Source organism: Lissotriton vulgaris, chromosome 1_1, assembly GCF_964263255.1.
Source record: "Lissotriton vulgaris chromosome 1_1, aLisVul1.2, whole genome shotgun sequence".
In the NCBI taxonomy this organism is placed as follows: Eukaryota; Metazoa; Chordata; class Amphibia; order Caudata; family Salamandridae; genus Lissotriton; species Lissotriton vulgaris.
The window spans coordinates 756,195,974-756,215,746 of record NC_141685.1 but is presented as its reverse complement, the minus strand read 5'-3'; the positions used below and the strand labels follow the sequence as shown (position 1 = coordinate 756,215,746).

Below are 19,773 nucleotides of genomic sequence, written 5' to 3'. Positions count from 1 at the left end.
GTTATATCCTTTTGCCCTACATCATAATTCTAAACAGTTTAATTTCCAGGTCTAAACAACATGTCCTTAAATGGTCATGGGCACATATTCAGGGTACCCCTATGTTGACACAGAAGGAAGGAGCATTTTATAATTAAATCTCCACACTGGATGCTCTCAATTCACCATGTATGCTTTTATGGAATACGATTTAATTTGCTTGTGAAAGGGGGTTGCGTCCTCTGCGATCTTCTGAAAGATTGGCTGATTCATGCATTTCAAATAGGGAAAGACAAGTTCGCTACACTTTAGAATAGAAGATACATTTTTTATAAAATGTATCCAATCACCAAGTTGGCTTTGCTATTGTTCAGCCAGGTGCTCAAAGCACCAAAATAGAATACCAAGGTCACACTAATTATTGGCAAATCCTCCCACAGAGTGACTCGACAGATCCTGGCACTTCCACAATTTTTAAGTTATTAAGTTAGCCCATCACTGGTGGGTGGGCTAGGTTTAAAGAGCCATGATAATCTCATTAAAGAAAATGAGGTCACTCTATAACCCTGTGGGGATCTGGGCACACATTAACCTCAATCAAAAGTCGCCACAGAGATCACAATCTCTGCCAAGTATATTGGTCTCGCATTTTCAGTGGAATGAGTAAAAAGCACCTTTAATGAACAACAGTGGCAATAATCTTAGTTTCAGGGTGTATTTTGTGTGTGTGATCAACTGGTATATCACGAATATGCCTAATAAAATAATCTCAAGATAGGCTTGCAACATTTTGTAATAGAGTATGTGTACATTTACTAGTGCCATTACAAAGTGGCAAACACTTGGCACTACAATTGTTTCCACCCCCAACAAAGTTCTGGAGTGTTTTTCAGGACCCCCAATGTAAACACCATCACAGTACTAAAAACACCGGCCAACATCAATTGTATAATGTACGGGCTCTGTGTGTTTCAGCAGGTACTTATGCAGAGAAGAGTAAACTTCATAATTCACATAATGGGCTGTGTAGTTACATCATTCAGTCAATAGTGATAAATTAACATTGACAGGCTGCAGTTGTATTTGATCTACAAGGTCAACAGTCCCTGTGTGTGAATTGCAAGGGTACCACTTCCCTGGCAAAGAAGAGCGCTGAGCAGAACCTGCATCTCCACACTGCTTTTGCAGCCTCCTTACAAGCAAACTGGTGCCCTTATAACTGAGACACGTGTAACCCTGTTGGGTAAAAACTTGGTAGAGTGTTCATTTGCCTTTTCCCATATGCTGTTCATTGCAGAGAAAATAAACATTCTGTATTTGTAAGACCTCAAGCTTTAAAACCTCTTTTCAGTTTGCATTGGCGCACATCGTTTTGCTGGCTACTTTGTCAGTGTTTTGGAGCCCTAACACGGTTACTTCAGGTAGCACATGAAGCATAAAAAAGGATTTCTAAACACATCTCTCTTTTCAAAATTTAGGTTTCATTTTTTTTAGCTTTTGATTTCTACAATTTATATAAGAAAAAGGAGACAAGTTTGCAAGTGGACAGCATTACACATACAAGCATTCCATTATAGTTATCACTTTCATTGATGACAAAGAATACAACCACAGTATTCTGCAGGGAAATCAACCTTGGAACACTGGGAGGAATCATATCCAGTGAACATTAAAAAAAAAAAAAATCGAGAAATAGCTGCCACGTGGAAGGAAACGACCCACCAGTTCCACTAAGAGGACCGTTGCAGGTTAGATATTTCATTCTACAGGTGCTCGTTTGTTTAGAGATCACAGCCAGATGCGAGAGGATCGGTTACGTAATCCATGGATGGCACAACTACAATCTTACTTGATGAAATGCTTCGCCTGCCCTTCTTTTAAATAGCAAAATGCCTCATAAGTACAGTTCAGTTTGTATCCGTTTTTAGGTCGAGCCTGGGCAGAGCATGCTGTATTCAGGTAGGGAATTGAAGCTTCGCCCACTTGCCACTCATATTTATCATTCATGTCTTTGTCCACTGTAAACTGTGCCAGTTCATTGGTCAATAGGCTTGGTAGTCCCTCCTTTGTACCGCCTTGTCTGATTTTGTAACCTACGATGGCAACAACCCCTGTTACCTGTGCTGTTACTCGGTAGGCTTTAATTACACTCTCCGAGCACAATTTTCTTAATAGTTTTGTCCTGCCTGATGTTGGAGACAGGACAAGCTCTCTCGTAATGCTTTAAAAAAATGTTTATAGCAGGAACGCATTTGCAATGCAATAGGCCTCGCATTTGCGAGAGTTTAAGCTATTGGCATTGTAAATGACAATGCCTTTTATATATATCGGTTTTAAAAACAACACATAAATAAAAGGCATTATCATTTACAATGCCAATAGCTTAAACGTTTTGTAAATGTTAGATCTATTGCACTGCAAATGCTTGTTAAAGCATGTCAGAGATGTTAGTTAAATACTTCATTACTTCCATCCAAAACACTTCTATTTTGAACACAGGAGGAGCACATCCATGAGAGCGCTTGTCCCACACACAAATCTAATATACTCTGGATCTATACAATGCTATACACCACCAGCTATCTGCAGAACGAAATACAGAATGTGACACTTTAAGGTGGTCTTTTGTGACACCCTCTATGTCCGACCTTGAAGCACGCTCTTCACTCTTACTCTTTAAAACAGGTGTCAAAAAGGTCAAAATTAGGTCAGTTTTTTGGGGTTTGTGTAGGATTTCTTAGAGAAGGTTGCATCAATGGGGTGTTTCATCTTATTGGGTACTGAATACATGGAGAATTACCCTTATATGTTTTACAATAGTTTTAGGAGTGTCGCTCAACCCTTTGTAATCCTCGTTCCCCCAGCATCCTAGCCGAACGGGTTGTTACCCTGTATGGACAATCCGAATTGTTTAATCGTCAACTCTAATCTGGGTCTGTGTAAAAAACACCAATAAAAAGATTTAAATAAATAAATAAATAAATAATAAGGAGAGTGATAAGCAGGACCCACAACTGGAAGGCTGAGGCGGATGACTTCGGCTATGGGTGGGGGGGGGGGGGGGGGGGCGTGGTAGTTACAAGCTTTGTTGAGAAGTGACATAATCTTGCCAATGGCTACTAAGTCTTAATCTGGAGCAAACTAGAAGCAAAGGAGGGGGGGCTTTTGCTACCTAAGGCGACGTTAGGCTGCGATATATGGGCCTTAGACATGCTCAATGTGCTGTCCGGGCTGTATAAGAAACAATGCTTCGTTTATTGGCCTCAAAAGGCAGTGATGATGCATCTAAAAAAGTACTATGGTGTAACAGATGTTTTAAAAAGGGCTGGCGAGTGAAAACAAATTTTGAGGTTGAGTTCTAAATTCATATTAAACTCTGGAGCTATTTATTGGCTTCCCACAGAACATACAGTCGGCTGCTACATACTGCACTCTATTATCTGCATGCACCCTGTAGTATTGTGCGAGTTACTAATTAAGGAATCCTTCGGGCTTCTGATGGACTCCGTAGAACTTTGACACAAGCATTAGAGTGTACACCAGAAGAATAAAAAAGTGTTATACTAAGCTCTGTGTGTGGCGTAGTCGTTGGCAAGTACCTAGGTTGAGGAGAACACTACCCACCATGATATGCAATGAGAACAAGTAATCATTATGGGACAAATGCTTATTGCAACATTGTTATCTTAACCTTTTCAATGAGTCTGACGGCTACCGACCGTCTAATGTCACGGTGAGTGTGTGCGGACTGCGGTGTAATGTCTGCCACGGTGAAGCGGTTAAACCAACTTCTTTTCAAATATAGTAAGTAGACTTCCACATATAACTTGGCACAACTCCACTATCAGAAAACGGTGTGTTTGCACATGTGCATTAACTTGTAAAATATTTCCCCTTCGTAATATAGTTGCTACTATTTTCATTACTAAAACTCTGAAAACCAATAGGATTAGAGCAGGCTTCTCCCCCTTCGACCCTCAATACACCTAGCCTAGAAAATCAATTATTATGAAAGTTCAGCCCAACTCAATCAGTAGTATTTTGCACATGCAGAGTACCCAAAAGCATAGTTCTTAATGAAAGAACAAGCATTGGTAAAACAGATATATCTGGCCATGGTAAGCTGATGTTATGTTTTTATATCAAGCATGTGCCATAAAAGTAAGGAAAAAAACATCCTGCCCTCCAAACCAGCACCACATAATTAATAAACATGCTAGACTAAAATAAATGTCAGTTGAATTGACCAATGGATTAAGACAGCTTATCCAAAGCCTAGTTATGTAAATAATGAAGTACATAATTTTTTTTTTAAATGTATTACCCAAGACTGACAACCCTACTAAAGAGTTCTCTACTCCAGACCTAAAGGAAGAATCTGCTTCCTCTAAAAAGATTGAACACGTTTACGAGCCATTCTAAACATCTCAACCATGACTGAAAACACATCTTTAGTTTTTTTGCTGCCACACTTTCCACACGATACCAAAGAACTGCACATGTAGTATATGGTTATGATGCATCGTGATTCTTGTCGTTTCTCTAATATTCTTTAAGCACTTATTCTATGATTCATAAAGGTGTTGTAAGGGTGCTAAGGCAGCAATCATCTGGAAGTCAAAGTGAGTGAGAGTAGAGGTGACCGTTCTAGAGCACTAGCTCCGAATGGTTGCATGTACATTTATAACCATAGCGAATGGTTACCTTACCTGTCTTCGGTCATTGGAGTGAAGGTGGCAGCCACCAGGCCCAGAAACTCTTGAGTAGCCATGTTGCAACTGGAATGAAAAATATAAGATGCGATTCATAAACAGGAATGAATAGATAGCATGTCTCTCTCCTGCCACTAAACACCAAGGTCCCCTAATGTGCACAAATTTCACAACGTAGACACGCTTCTTAGGAGTGGATCCCCTACCACTTCCACATCACATTAATTGATAACTTGCCTGCCATCCATTGATCTACTGGTTTTGTAAAGGCTGTTGGCATTTACATACTTACCTGCACATATTACACAGCTCTCCTAAATCACACATGCCACATGAAAATGTACTCACTTTCAAAGGCCGATGAGTGTCATCAACCGTATCCACTGATCTACTGATACAAACACACTACAAGAATTGCTCCCCTGAGCTAAAACACCTTGTTCATGTACCGACCACAACTCTCATTCCGGACACATTCACACCAGAAGCATCGATCTCCTGGCCCATGTATGCCAAATTTGGATATGGTTGAACACACCACACATCCACTGACCTAGTTCCTGCCAGCATTACACAGCCACGACAAGCAAGCACCTCCGCAACTCAAAGCTCTTTGTCACCCCCCGGGGGGCGTGGCTTGCGCGCCGCTTCAGCATGGCGTGTTGCGCTTGAGCTCCGAGGCGAGTTTGTCCCGTTGGGCTAATTTCTCCGTTTCCTGCTGCCCTTGTATGCGGAAAAGGCAACCCTCAGCAGCGGAACATGAAGAGAGCTGTTTGACGATGTTTTCCTGATGTTTTGACCACCGGCTGCATGATTTCTGCCTAACGCTTCAGAGGCGCTCGTCTTCCTCACGAGCGGCCGCCATTTTCCTGCTCTTGACGTTGCTGACATCTTACCTCAGATGCGCCGCTTTGGATACAATTTTGCAGTGTCACTTCGCTGCCCAGTGCGTTTCTTCTATGCGACCTACAACTGGTAAAATTTTTTCCTTTTTTTTTGTTATTTTATTGCTGCCTGGCTGGGTCATAAGCTGCTCACGCGCTGTCTCTCTCAGAGCGCTTCTCTCACAGAGGTGCCGATATTTTTCCTACGAACTCATTACTGTGCTCCCCTGCTCTACACATAATTTCGCCGCTAGTACTATCTTAGCGCACACTGAGCTCGGGTTGCTATACCTATTTTTGTGAGATATTCTGCGCAGCTTCTGTTTTCCTTTTGCCCTCACGTGGTATTCTTGGAGTTTACTTCTTCAATACTGCAAGTATGAATCGCTCTACGACCACCAAAGACTCAAAGGATGTTGGCACGTCGTTGAAAAGACTTAAATCAGTCTCTCCGACGCCCGAGTCTCCTCAGTCAGACACTGCCTCCACATTGGACACGATATTAGCGCGCCTTAATGAAGTGCATGATATTGCGCAGTCAACAAAAACTAACAGACTTGTTACAAGTGGAGGTGTCTGCTATCAGAAATGACTTTAAAGCCCTTTCTCTTCGTGTATCTGCTACAGAATCACGAATCGGTTGTGCAGAGGATGGTATACATAAACAATCCAGATCCCTCAACCACTTGGAGCGCTCAATGGCGGCATTGCGCAGAGATCTCACTGAGCAGGAGGACCGTAATCGTAGATCTAATCTACGCATCTTTGGTTTACCGGAAGATTCCGAGAAATCATCTTCCTCTATGATAGAGTTTCTATCTCATTGGATTCCGGACACCTTACAAATCTCATTCCACAGAGAATTTGAGATAGAAAGAGCACACCGTGTTCCAACGTTTAGGCCTAAAGCAGCAACCCAGCCGAGAGCAATCATTTTTAAACCACTGCGGCATCAGCATACTGAATTGATTCTCTCTCATATGAGGAAGGCTAAGCAAGTCATCTGGGATGGTCATCGAATCTCCATTTCTCAAGACTTTGCCAGAGACACGGTTATAAGGAGAAAAGGCTTCCTGAACCTTCGGAAACGTCTCTCTGAAATGGGCATTCCTTTTTAGGTTTTGCCTCGCCAAAAAGATGCGCTCTGCGCATCTTTTTCGCGCAGGCGAAAACCTGATGAGAACTGTAGTGTGGCTTTGGGTCGGCCCTCGTCATTCATTGGCTGGCTCCATAAATGGAGCCTAGCCATTGGATGAGGGGCCTGTCCGTCAATGCCGGACCAGACACGGGGGCGTTCCCGACATTCTTTGGCTTTTGCCGACGTCACGCGACGCCGGGAACGCCCCCGATTCTGGTCCGGCATTGCCGGCACCCGCCTTCCGTCGTCAGCGTCTCTCCTCCCCCTTTCCCGCCCCCTCCCGCTTGTTTCCTAGTGCCCGCCTTCGTGCTCCGGCCTCTCGTCCCCCTTTCCCGCCCCCTCCCGCTTGTTTCTTGGTGACTCAGCAGAGCCTGCCTGACAAAGGCGACGCTAATGACAAACGCTCGCTCTCCTCCCCCGCCATCTTACCACAGGGCCGCTCCCTCCCCTGCCTGAGCTCGCATCTCCCCGGCAGCATGAAATGCGCAGATCCGGTTGGCTGGCCAATCAGCGCTCCGCCACCCGGATCACAGGGTGACAACAGTGTTCCCACCGGTGCGTGCCTGGGCCTGTCACCCCTTGCGGCCTTTGATTGGTCAGCCTTTCAGGCAGACTGTGCTTCTCTTCCGTGTTTGGGAAAGCAACGAGACACCCAACAGACCCCTGCATTGTTCTCTAAAATCTAATATTCACTGTGCGTGCGGGGCTCATCCGAAGTCTCCCACAGCAAGGCCTGTGCAGTCTCCATGACAGCATTTAGCCCGGCCGGCCAATCCTAGCGCGGCCGGCCGGAAGTGCCCGCCCCCCTGCCGCCCGGGGGAAGAAGGAAGACGGCGGCCCAGAAGCAGTATGGCGGTCCACGCGGGGCTCCCGTGGCCTGCCTGGAGGGAGCCCCGGAAGAAGCGGAGGACGTTGCCGGTCTCCCATGCCGAAGAGGGAGACCGGAGAAGTGCCCAAGACATTGCCGCCGTCGACGTTGCCGGTCTCCCATGCCGAAGAGGGAGACCGGAGAAGTGCCGCTGTCGCAAGGTGCAGGTGAGTCGATTTGTTTTTTTATTTGGGGCTAGGGGAGGCTCCCTCCCGCTACCCGTGGCAGCAGTGGGTGTGGGGGGCACGCAGGAGTGTTGAGGTACGCCCCTGTGGGTGTGGTGAGGTGCCGCTCTCCTGGGTGGGGAGGGAAGTCTGACTCTCTTATGTCCCTGGGGGCTCGGCTCTAGCCGGGCATAGGCAGGAGATGCTGACGGTTTTCAGACCCTCTGCCCCATCGGGCACACTGCATGGTGGTGGTGGTTGGGGGACTGCAGAGCGCTCACTACCGGCAGCCGCAGAGGTGTGGAGAGTCCCGTGTTGTGTGTGTTCCCCTGTTTCTCGTGATCCCACAGACAGTCCCGCGCTGTTTACGTGCCCGCCGCTATCCCGTGCCTTCCCTCATCGTCCCGCTCTGCTGCTGATGAATTAAAAGTGAGTATTTCCAAAGAGAAAATGTATTTAGCGTGAGAGAATATCAATCAATTTCAAACGTCAAAGAGTCGTTTTCATCAGTTTCCACATTCTTAGTACTAGGTCTGGTGGTGATTTGATCCTGTGATTTCCTGGAGTGAGCATGCGTGACTTGCCTTGGAGCAGTAGATGTATTTTAATTGCGCGTTATGTAATATGTAAGTGGGGTTGGAGTGGCTGCGAGTGACTTGTATTTATATAGCGCTTACTACTCCCGACGAGGCGCTGATGTAAAATACACGTCCACATCTACCCTAGCAGGAGGCGAGATGATTACAGCGACTGCTTCCCAGAGTTGTCAATCACGCCATAATGTTTATAGAAGTATAATGTAAGTGGGGTTGGAGTGGCTGCGAGTGACTTGTATTTATATAGCGCTTACTATTCCCGACGAGGCGCTGATGTAAAATACACGTCCACATCTACCCTAGCAGGAGGCGAGATGATTACAGCGACTGCTTCCCAGAGTTGTCAATCACGCCATAATGTTTATAGAAGTGAAAAGTCAATGTGCAGTTGTTTCATTTGACACGACTCGGGTTCAGAAAGTGCAGTTGCTGGAGGGGACAGATAAGTAGCTGTGCTCCATGTCAGCCTGTCTCGCTCCACCTGCTTCACTAAACGCTTTCCTGATGAGAGAGAGAGATTTGTTTAAATACCAGGATAATTGCCGGCAGCAGCACCCTTGCCGTGTAATGCCTTGTACTACATCTGTGTTAGCAGTCGCCTCAGGCTGTTGTTTTTTATGCAGGGGACGGGATTTGATCATGCCCATTACGCCGTATTGCTTTTCAAAGGCAACTGTTGCAGAGCCAAGTGGGCTGTTGAAAATTGTGTTTTCTCCACCTGCCCCTGTTGCCTGCTTGTGCCTCCGTTTTCGTGCCCCTGTTGCCTGCTTGTGCCCCTGTTGCCCGCTTGTGCCTCCTTGTGCCCCTGTTGTCCGCTTGTGCCTCTGTGTGCCCCTGTTGTCTGCTTGTGCCTCTGTGTGCCCCTGTTGTCTGCTTGTGCCTCTGTGTGCCCCTGTTGCCTGCTTGTGCCTCTGTGTGCCCCTGTTGCCTGCTTGTGCCTCTGTGTGCCCCTGCTTGTGCCTCTGTGTGCCCCTGTTGCCTGCTTGTGCCTCTGTGTGCCCCTGTTGCCTGCTTGTGCCTCTGTGTGCCCCTGTTGCCTGCTTGTGCCTCTGTGTGCCACTGTTGCCTGCTTGTGCCTCTGTGTGCCCCTGTTGCCTGCTTGTGCCTCTGTGTGCCCCTGTTGCCTGCTTGTGCCTCTGTGTGCCCCTGTTGCCTGCTTGTGCCTCTGTGTGCCCCTGTTGCCTGCTTGTGCCTCCGTCTGCCCCTGTTGCCTGCTTGTGCCTCCGTCTGCCCCTGTTGTCTGCTTGTGCCTCTGTCTGCCCCTGTTGTCTGCTTGTGCCTCTGTGTGCCCCTGTTGCCTGCTTGTGCCTCTGTGTGCCCCTGTTGCCTGCGTGTGCCTCTGTGTGCCCCTGTTGCCTGCTTGTGCCTCTGTGTGCCCCTGTTGTCTGCTTGTGCCTCTGTGTGCCCCTGTTGCCTGCTTGTGCCTCTGTGTGCCCCTGTTGCCTGCTTGTGCCTCTGTGTGCCCCTGCTTGTGCCTCTGTGTGCCCCTGTTGCCTGCTTGTGCCTCTGTGTGCCCCTGTTGCCTGCTTGTGCCTCTGTGTGCCCCTGTTGCCTGCTTGTGCTCTGCTTGTGCCTCTGTGTGCCCCTGTTGCCTGCTTGTGCTCTGCTTGTGCCTCTGTGTGCCCCTGTTGCCTGCTTGTGCTCTGCTTGTGCCTCTGTGTGCCCCTGTTGCCTGCTTGTGCCTCTGTGTGCCCCTGTTGCCTGCTTGTGCCTCTGTGTGCCCCTGTTGCCTGCTTGTGCCTCTGTGCCCCTGTTGCCTGCTTGTGCCTCTGTGTGCCCCTGTTGCCTGCTTGTGCCTCTGTGTGCCCCGGTTGCCTGCTTGTGCCTCCGTCTGCCCCTGTTGCCTGCTTGTGCCTCCGTCTGCCCCTGTTGCCTGCTTGTGCTGTGTTGGTGTGTGGCTGTGTGTGTAGGAAGCTTTGTGTGGCTGTGTGTGTGGAGGGCTCTGTGTGGCTGTGTGTGTGGGGGGCTCTGTGTGGCTGTGTGTGTGGGGGGCTCTGTGTGGCTGTGTGTGTGGGGGGCTCTGTGTGGCTGTGTGTGCGGGGCTCTGTGTGGGGGTGTGTGTGGGGCGGCTCTGTCTGTGAGAGAGAGAGATTTGTTTAAATACCAGGATAATTGCCGGCAGCAGCACCCTTGCCGTGTAATGCCTTGTACTACATCTGTGTTAGCAGTCGCCTCAGGCTGTTGTTTTTTTTTATGCAGGGGACGGGATTTGATCATGCCCATTACGCCGTATTGCTTTTCAAAGGCAACTGTTGCAGAGCCAAGTGGGCTGTTGAAAATTGTGTTTTCTCCACCTGCCCCTGTTGCCTGCTTGTGCCTCCGTTTTCGTGCCCCTGTTGCCTGCTTGTGCCCCTGTTGCCCGCTTGTGCCTCCTTGTGCCCCTGTTGCCCGCTTGTGCCTCTGTGTGCCCCTGTTGTCTGCTTGTGCCTCTGTGTGCCCCTGTTGCCTGCTTGTGCCTCTGTGGGCCCCTGTTGCCTGCTTGTGCCTCTGTGGGCCCCTGTTGCCTGCTTGTGCCTCTGTGTGCCCCTGTTGCCTGCTTGTGCCTCCGTCTGCCCATGTTGCCTGCTTGTGCCTCCGTCTGCCCCTGTTGCCTGCTTGTGCTGTGTTGGTGTGTGTGGAGGGCTCTGTGTGGCTGTGTGTGTAGGAAGCTTTGTGTGGCTGTGTGTGTGGAGGGCTCTGTGTGGCTGTGTGTGTGGGGGGCTCTGTGTGTGTGGGGGGCTGTGTGTGCGGGGCTCTGTGTGGGGCGGCTCTGTGTGTGTTTGTGTGTGTCATTTGCGATAGATAAAGCTAGTGGCATTGTAAATGACAATGCCATTTATTTATGTTAAAAAAACATAAATAAAAATAATGTCAAGAGCAATGCCAATAGCTCTAACTTTAACAAAGGCAAAACCATTGCATTGTAAATGCTTGTTCGTTTTCTGGTCCTTCTAAGTTCCGCATCACTTATAAAGGACGCTCTAGAATTTTCGATGAGCCAGCGGACTTGGCTACATTCCTGGACAACCAGTTGGAGATAGAGATGGAGATCCAAAGAGCAACGTCGCAGACTCCTGGTGCCTCGGGCACTTGAACTGTTTCTTGTTTGTTTTTTGGATGTATTTTTTCAGCATGCCTGATTCTTTCCTCTCTCCCGTAGAGCTTATATGCTGGTCTTCCTTCTGGAATGTTCGTGTTAAATCTGTTCTTCTTCTTTCCATAATGATTTGATTTTTGTCCGTCTCCCTTGCGCTATACTTGCCTATCTTCCTCATGGCATTCTTCCTGAATGTACCCTGTTGTTTCTTTCCACTATTTTCTTAATCTTCTATGCTACTTAATTTCCTGGTATGCTTTACCTCTTTTGTTCTTCTCTTTCATGATCATGCCTTTTGTTTTGGTTGGTTTTTCTCCTCTATTCAGGGCTTCCTGTCCAAATTCTCTATCTTTTATTTCCTACATGTCGTCTTTCAACGTTTGCATTACTTTTTTTTGGTTACAGGTCATTTTCTTTCTCTCTTTATCTGCCTATTCTGCTATTTTCCAACATTTATTTTCTCATGCGTATCTATATGTTTGTTTCTGCAATTCAGATTCATAGTATTATTATATACATTTATAGAATGTTCTTTAATTATGTTGTTCTTTTTTAGGATATTCATATTGTTCGCCATGCATATATCTAATGTTCATGATTTACCTTTTATAATTATTTTGCTTACCAATTATTCTAATAGTGTTGCTTAGTATAGATATTTCTCTTGCACAGATGCTATTTTATACATTTGAGTGCTGTAATTTCTTCTTTATCAGTTTTGATATTTACATTATTGCACTATCTTGCAATGCTATGTTTTGATTGTTACCAGTTCCGATTTTTTCCCTGCTATTAACTACTATATTTCAGTCTGGGCTATTGTTATTATTCACTTTTGCTCCTAGTACGGGTCCCTTACTCGCCTTTTCCACGTTCTCCCTTGCATGATGTTGGTCTCTTTTAGGCCTCCCCTTCTGCTTCTTATCTCTCTCTTTTCTATTCTCTCTTCATCTCTTCTTTCTTTTTCTTTCTCCTGGTTTTCCTACATGGACGCTCCCTCACTGTTTCTTTTGTCTGCTGGTTGGTCCCTGGTGTTTATGACGTTGGTTCTTTTTCTGTTATCAATTTTGTCTCTTTTTTATCTTTCTCTGTTTCCATGCCGGGTTTAAATGTTTTATCCCTTAATGTTAAGGGTTTGAATCACCCAGTGAAGAGGTCGAAAATCTTAGATTACTGTAGATCTCTGTCTGCAGATTTGGTTCTCTTTCAGGAGTCCAAAATCTCTAATAAAGAAGCGTTGTTTTTGAAGAAGGGATGGGTTTCGGATGTTTCTTGCTCTGATGCCTCTGGCAAACGAAATGGGGTTGTTACATTAATTTCAAAGAACTCTGGTTTATCGATACTCTCTTCTGAGCATGATTCTGAGGGTCGGTGGCTGCTTTCTAAACTGTCGGATGGTCAACACGATTTATATGTTATGAATATCTATGCTCTGAATATTGATGACCCGGCTTTTTGGAAATCCATTACCAAAAAATTAAATGACACCCCTCACGCTGGTAATCTCATTGTTGGTGGCGATTTTAACTTACCGATGGACCCTCTTTTAGATAGGAACTCTGCTTTTCAGTTTCGACCTCCTAAATCCCACAAACAAATGCTTAACATGTGTTCCATTTCTCACCTTCAAGATATTTGGCGTCTCCATAATCCCATTGGTAGTGATTTTTCTTTCTTTTCTTCGCCTCATTCTTCTTTCTCGCGTATTGACTATCTCCTAGTTCATTCTTCTCTTGTTTCTTCTTCCTCTTCTCCGCTTATACACCCCATTTTGGTTTCGGATCATGCTGCTGTCAGTTTTTCGTTGTCATCCTTTGCCCCTAAATCACGCGCTCGTTCATGGAGATTGAATACTGAAGTGTTACATGATTCCTCTCAGGTTGATGAGTTTTCTAAGGCTATAGACACTTTCTTCCGTGAAAACGAAGGTTCGGTATCTTCCCCATTCGTTCTTTGGGACTCCTTTAAATGCACTTTCCGTGGTCAGGTTATTAAATGTATGTCCAAACGTAATTCAGATATTAAAAAAGAACTTACAGATTTATCATCTGAAATTAAAATTCTGGAAGCTTCCTTTCGGCATTCTAAGGATCCCACTTGTTTACAACAAATAAAGCTACTCAAATACAAATATAATACCATTGTAACTAAAAGGGCCCATATTGGTGTCCAAGCTCAAAAATCCAAAAAGTTGCTCTTAAAGAAATCGGGCTGGGAAGCTGTTGGCTGCTACCTTAAAATTTCAGGATTTCTCTTTTAAGTCCTCGCAAATCTCTTCTATTACTGATCACACCGGCTCTAAGAAATTCCAAACAGGGGAAATACTTGAAGTTTTTCGCGACTTTTATAATAAACTGTATACCCCTTCTAACCAATCCTCTTTTGACAAATGCCAAGATTTTTTAAAATCGGTTCCGATTCAGTCGGTCTCTGAGGATGATCGTTCTTTTCTAAATAGACCTATTTCCCCCGAAGAAATAGTGTCTGCGATCAAGGCTACTCGTTCTGGTAAAGCTCCTGGCCCTGATGGCTACCCAATACTATTTTATAAAACTTTTCTCCCTTCGCTTGTCCCTAAGTTGCAATCTGTCTTTGATTCTTTTGTTAAGGATGGATCTGTCTCTGGTACGGCTGCTGAAGCCACCATAGTTGTGATCCCGAAAGAGGGAAAAGATCATTCGGATCCTAAAAACTTCCAACCTATTTCTCTCCTTAACATGGAAGCAAAGATTTTTGCTAAAATCCTGGCTAAAAGATTAGAATCCTTTATTCCCCATCTTGTACATCCTTCCCAAACCGGTTTTGTAAAAGGTCGTCTTGCAAGGGACAATATACGCACTCAACTTCTTGCCGCGGCCTTGGCCCTTGATGCGGAAAAGGCCTTCGACAAAGTCTCTTGGCCATTCCTTCGAGCGGTCTTATGCGCGCATAACCTTGGAGACTCTTTTATTAATATGGTTATGTATTCCCAACCTAAAGCTAACATTAGAGTCAATGGTGCTACGTCTTCGTTTTTTAATCTTCGCCAGGGCACGAGACAGGGCTGTCCCTTATCCCCACTTTTATTTTTATTGTCTATTGATCCTCTTCTTCGTTTGATTGAACTACACCCGGATATTAAAGGTTTTTCTTTTGGTTCTCATTGCCTTAAAACCGCTGCATACGCGGATGATGTTCTTATTTTCTCAGACGATATTGCCTTAGCCATCCCTGCTATTTCTGAGACCATCTCCTTGTTCTCAACGGTCTCGGGTTATACCCTAAATAGGGATAAGACAGATGTTCCCTCTTAATGCCTATTGTTTTCCTGCTCATATGGGCTCGGCTGGCTTTACGTGGCAGGCTACACATCTGAAGTACTTGGGAATCTATTTTTGTTCTACTCTTTATGCCACCGTTGCTTATAATGAATCTCAGACTCTCCTCAAGGTGCGTCGTCTTTTGGATACGTGGTCTCCGAAACATATCTCATGGTGGGGTCGCTTACAGACTCTAAAAATGACGATCACACCGATTATTAACTTTGTTTCCTCCATGCTTCCGCTTAAATTGTCTGATTCCTTTTTTCGAGAAATTGATGGTCTGACTTAAGTTTCTGTGGAATGATAAACGGGCTCGACTGGCATATACATTTTTACGTCGACCTTGTGATATGGGAGGTTGTAACTTTCCTGATTGGGAAAAATACCAAACTGCATTTTTGGCCTCTCAAGGTGCTTTATGGTTTTCTCCTCCAACTCTTCATGTTCCCTCTTGGTTGCTCATAGAGCAGGAATTAGCATCACCTTTACCTCCTGCCTCTTTCTGTACTACATCTACCTTGCATATTCTGTTTTCCCGTTCTATCATTATTGATACAATTGCTGCGGTCAGGAAATTAGATAAGAAGGTGGCAATTCCTCTACATAAAACTAGATGGTCATCTATTTAGCGGAACTCCAAAATTAAGCTTCATATTGATACCACCCTCATGGCCTACTGGGCGGACAAAGGAATCTCTCTTGTTAAGCATCTTTGTAGTGATTCTGGTGAACCTTTACCTTTCTCAACCTTAGCTCAAAAGCACTCTTTAACAAATCTTGACTTTTATACTTTTCTTAAAATCAAGGTAGCCGTTTCTAAAGTTCGCCTTCATTCCTCTTCCTCCTCCATTTCGCTTTTTCACATTTGGCTCAAATCTGGTCATGTTGCCTCCAAAATTTATAAATTTTTGTCCTCTGCTTCTCTTCCTGCACAGACGGTTGCGCAGCAAAAATGGTCACGCCATTTTGATAACGCTATTACAGACCATATTTCTTCCGAAGCTTGGCAATCCATTGGTAAACTAGCTCTCCATAATAAAATAGCTCCTTCCCTGATGCAATCTAAGTTCTTCTCTATCAATCTCCTCCATTGGACGCCTGTGCATCTTCATTCGCTCAACCTTAAGGACGATGATCTCTGCTGGAGTTGCGGGTTGGTGGCGGGCGATTATCCTCATATGTTTTTTCATTGCTCCTTGCTTCAACCTTATTGGGACCTCATTCAAAGACACTTATCTCTTATTTTTAACATTGAGCTCCAACTTTCCTTTCCTTTAATATTATTAGGCCCATTGGCTGCTCCTACTCCTCTCCCTTTAGACCCTTTAGAATTACAGCTACTTGATCTTCTCCTGACTGTAGCGGTCAAAATCATTCTTATGGAATGGAAATCTTTTTCGTTGATCTCTTATCATACATGGTGGGCTTGGGTATCCTTTTTACGCAGTGCTCACACCTCAGTCGACCAGGCACACCTTTCGCCTTCCATTTCTACAGGGGTTTGGTCAGCCTTGGACGAGTATATGGAGTTATCCTCGAAAGATTTGGTCCCTCAGTTTCCTTTTGATTTGTCTGTCTAATGGTTGTCTGTTTTTGTTCTAGGTTGGGTCAGTCCTGTGGGAATCCTTCTTCCTCTTCTTTCTCCTCCTTTTCTTTTTCCTGTTTTCTCTTTCCTGTCCTCTCTTCCCGTTCATCTTTTCTATTGCTCTCTCTCTTCTTTCCTTTTTTCTTTCTTATTTTTCTGCTACCTCCCTTGTCCCTATCTTTGGATTTGATAGTGATACGTTTGCCTATTGTTTGATAAAGACCATTATTTGGTCAGATCCTCTTCCTATAATCGATTGATTTTTGATTTTATATACAGCTATTTTATTTACTTCTCAAGTCTAGCCCATATTTGTATTTTTTCTCTTGTGTCAAATTGTATCACTTATATTGTATTTGGTCCTTACTATTTTTATTATTATTTATCTCAATAAAATCTCCTTGAAATCAAAAAAAAAAAAGCTCTTTGTCACCCCCCTTGATTTATCAATCAATCAATCATTTTATTTTTAAAGTGCGCTACTTACCCGTGAGGGTTTCAAGGCGTTGAGGGGAGGGGGGAGCTGCTACTGTTCGAATAGCCAGGTCTTGAGGAGTCTCCTGAAGGTCAGTAGGTCCTTTGTCTGCCTTAGGTGGAGGTGGAGGGGGAGGGTGTTCCAAGTCTTGGAGGCGAGATGGGAGAAGGATCTACCGCCGGTGGTTGCTCTTCGGATACAATGGCGAGGGCGTGGTCGGCGGAAAGGAGCTGGTGGTTGGAGCTGTAGAAGTTGAGGCGGCTTTTGAGGTACGCTGGTTCGGTGTTGTGGAGTGCTTTGTGTGCGTGGGTGAGGAGCTTGAAGATTATCCTCTTGTTGATGGGGAGCCAGTGCAGGTCTTTCATGCGGGGTGTGATGTGGCTGCGGCGCGGGATGTCGAGGATCAGACGTTCTGAAGCGTTCTGGGTGCGTTGGAGCCGTTTCATCGAGGCTGCGGCGTAGAGGGCGTTTCCGTATTCCAGTCTACGGTTGACGAGAGCCTGGGTGACCGTCCTTCTGGTTTTGGTGGGGATCCACTTGTAGATCCTGGGAAGCATACGGAGGGTGTTGAAGCAGGAGGAGGAGACTGTGTTGACCTGCTTTGTCATGGAGAGGGTGGAATAGAGGATGACCCCCTAGGTTGCGTGCATGGTCTGTGGGTGAGGGCTGTTCCTAGCGAGGAGGGCCACCAGGACACGTCCCAAGCCAAGGGGGTGGACCCGAGGAGGAGGAACTTGTCTGAGTTCAGCTTCAGCCGGCTGTTACTCATCCAGTTGGCGACGGCTGTCATTCCCTCGTGGAGGTTGGTTTTGGCTGTGTGAGGGTCTTTGGTGAGGGAGAGGATCAGCTGGTGTCGTTGGCATAGGAGATGATGTTGAGGTTGTGCAGTCAGGCGACTTGTAGACGTTGAACAGCTTGGGGTTGAGAGAAGAGCTCTGGGGTACGCCAGAGATGATCTTGGTGGCTTCGGAGCAGAAGAGAGGAAGGCGGACGCTCTGTGTTCTACCGGAGAGGAAGGAGGTGGTCCAGTCAAGGGCCTTCTCTTGAATCCCTGCGTCGTGGAGGCGTGCGCGTAGGGTGTTGTGGCAGACCGTGTCGAAGGTGGCCGACAGGTCCAGGAGGATGAGGGTCGCGGTTTCTGATGTCGTCGGTGGTGGCTAGGAGGGCTGTCTCGATGCTGTGCTTACGGCGAAATCCTGGACTGGGACGAACCCAGAATGAGGTTTTCCTCGAGGAACCTGGTTAGTTGTATGTCAACGGCCTTCTCAATGACCTTCGCTGGGAACAGGAGCATGGAGATGGGTCGGAGGTTTTTGAGGTCCTTGGGGTCAGCTGTGAGTTTCTTCAGTAGGGCGTTGATCTCGGCGTGCTTCCAGTCCTCAGGGAAGGTTGCTGTCAAGAGGGAGCTGTTGATGGCCTTCCGGAGGTGGGGTGCAATGACGGTGCTGGCCCTGGCCCTGTTGAAGATGTGGTGAGGGCATGGATCTGTCGGGGATCTGGAGTTCATGATCTTGATGGTGTTGTTGTTGTCTATGTTGGTCCAGGAGGTCAGGTGGTTGGTGCGAGTGGTGGTCGTGGGTGTCTCGGTGGTTGCCCGGGCGGTCGCGGTGTTGAAGTTGTCGTGGATGTCCATGATCTTGCAGTGGAAGAAGGTGGCCAGTGAGTCGTACAGTTCTTGCGAGGGTGGGATGTCGTTGGCGCTGGAGTTGGGGTTGGAGAGTTCTTTCACGATGTTGAAGAGCTCCTAACTGTTGTGTGCGTTGTTGTCTAGGCGGTCTTTGAAGGTGGCTCTCTTGGCAGATCTGATGAGGTGGTGGTGGTTGCCAGTGGCGTCCTTGTGAGCTGCGTAGCTTTGCGGGGTTCATTCGCAGGTCCAGTTCTTCTCTAACTTACGGCAGGTTTTCTTGGATGCATGGAGGTCATGGGAGAACTAGCTCGCTTTCTTCCTGGTGTGGTTGGTGGGGGGTTTCTTGATTGGGGCAAGGGTTTTGGCGCAGTCTTCGACCCATTGTCTGAGGTTGTGGGATGCGGCGTCCGGGTCGGTCGGGTCTGCGGGTGGGCTTTGGGCGAGGGTGGTGGTTAGCTGGTCATTGGTGACTTTGCTCCAGCAGCGGCGTGGCATCTGTTGGGTGCGGTGGGGTGTGACGGGTTTCCGAACGGTGAAGTGGATGCAGCGGTGGTCGGTCCAGTGGAGTTCGGTGGTGTGGTTGAAGCAGACGTGGGTGCTTGCTGAGAAGATGGGGTCCAGCGTGTGTCCAGCAGAGTGGGTGGGCGTTGTTACAAGTTGTCTGAGTCCGAGGTTGGCGAGGTTGTCGATCAGGGTAGAGGAGTTGGGGTCGTTGTTGTTCTCGAGGTGGAAGTTCAGGTCCCCGAGGAGGATGTAGTCCGTGGAGGTGAGGGCGTGCGTGCTGACGAGGTCGGCGATAGAGCCGCAGAACTGTGGTCGGGGTCCGGGGGGTCTGTAGACGAGTGTTACTCTGAGGGTGGTGTTGGGGCCGGTGTGGATCTGGAAGTGCAGGTGTTTGGCGTGCAGAGGGTGTCAGCGTCGTTAGTCGAGATGTTGAGGGTGTTCTTGTGGATGATGGCGATTCCTCCTCCTACTCCGTTGGTGTGGTCCTTGCGGATGATCTTGTAGCCTTACGGGATGGCTATGGCGATGTCGGGTGCTGAGGAGGAGTTCAGCCAGGTCTCGGTCAGGAATGCAACGTCAGGGATGTGGGTGTCTAGTAGGTCCCAGAGTTCTACGGTGTGTTTCCTGGCGGAGCGGGTGTTTACGAGGATGCAGCGAATTTTGGTTGGCTTGATTGGCAGATGGGTTGGTGGGTTGGATGCAGGTGTAGCTGCAGTTTCAGCAGGTGAAGGGTCCATGGGTACGTTTTGGGGCAGCCAGGTAGCAGGTGCTTGATCATCCAGTGTTGAGTGCGTGGAGGGTTCCGGTGGCATAGTGGAGACGGGTGTTGTGGTGGTCGCGGGGGCCAGGGGCTCTGGCGCTGG

The 19,773-nt window shown here is 47.0% G+C and overlaps 1 protein-coding gene across 3 annotated transcripts in view; it reads right to left on the bottom strand.

The window, feature by feature from the left end:
- Positions 1-19,773, bottom strand: part of NPL (N-acetylneuraminate pyruvate lyase) — a 150,659-nt gene that overhangs the window by 63,395 nt on the left and 67,491 nt on the right. For all 3 annotated transcript variants that reach the window (XM_086955621.1, XM_086955631.1, XM_086955636.1), the window contains one exon: positions 4,689-4,757. In XM_086955621.1, the coding sequence (XP_086811747.1) occupies positions 4,689-4,750 (62 nt within the window). In that variant the 5' untranslated portion in view covers positions 4,751-4,757. The remainder of the gene's footprint in view (positions 1-4,688; positions 4,758-19,773) is intronic.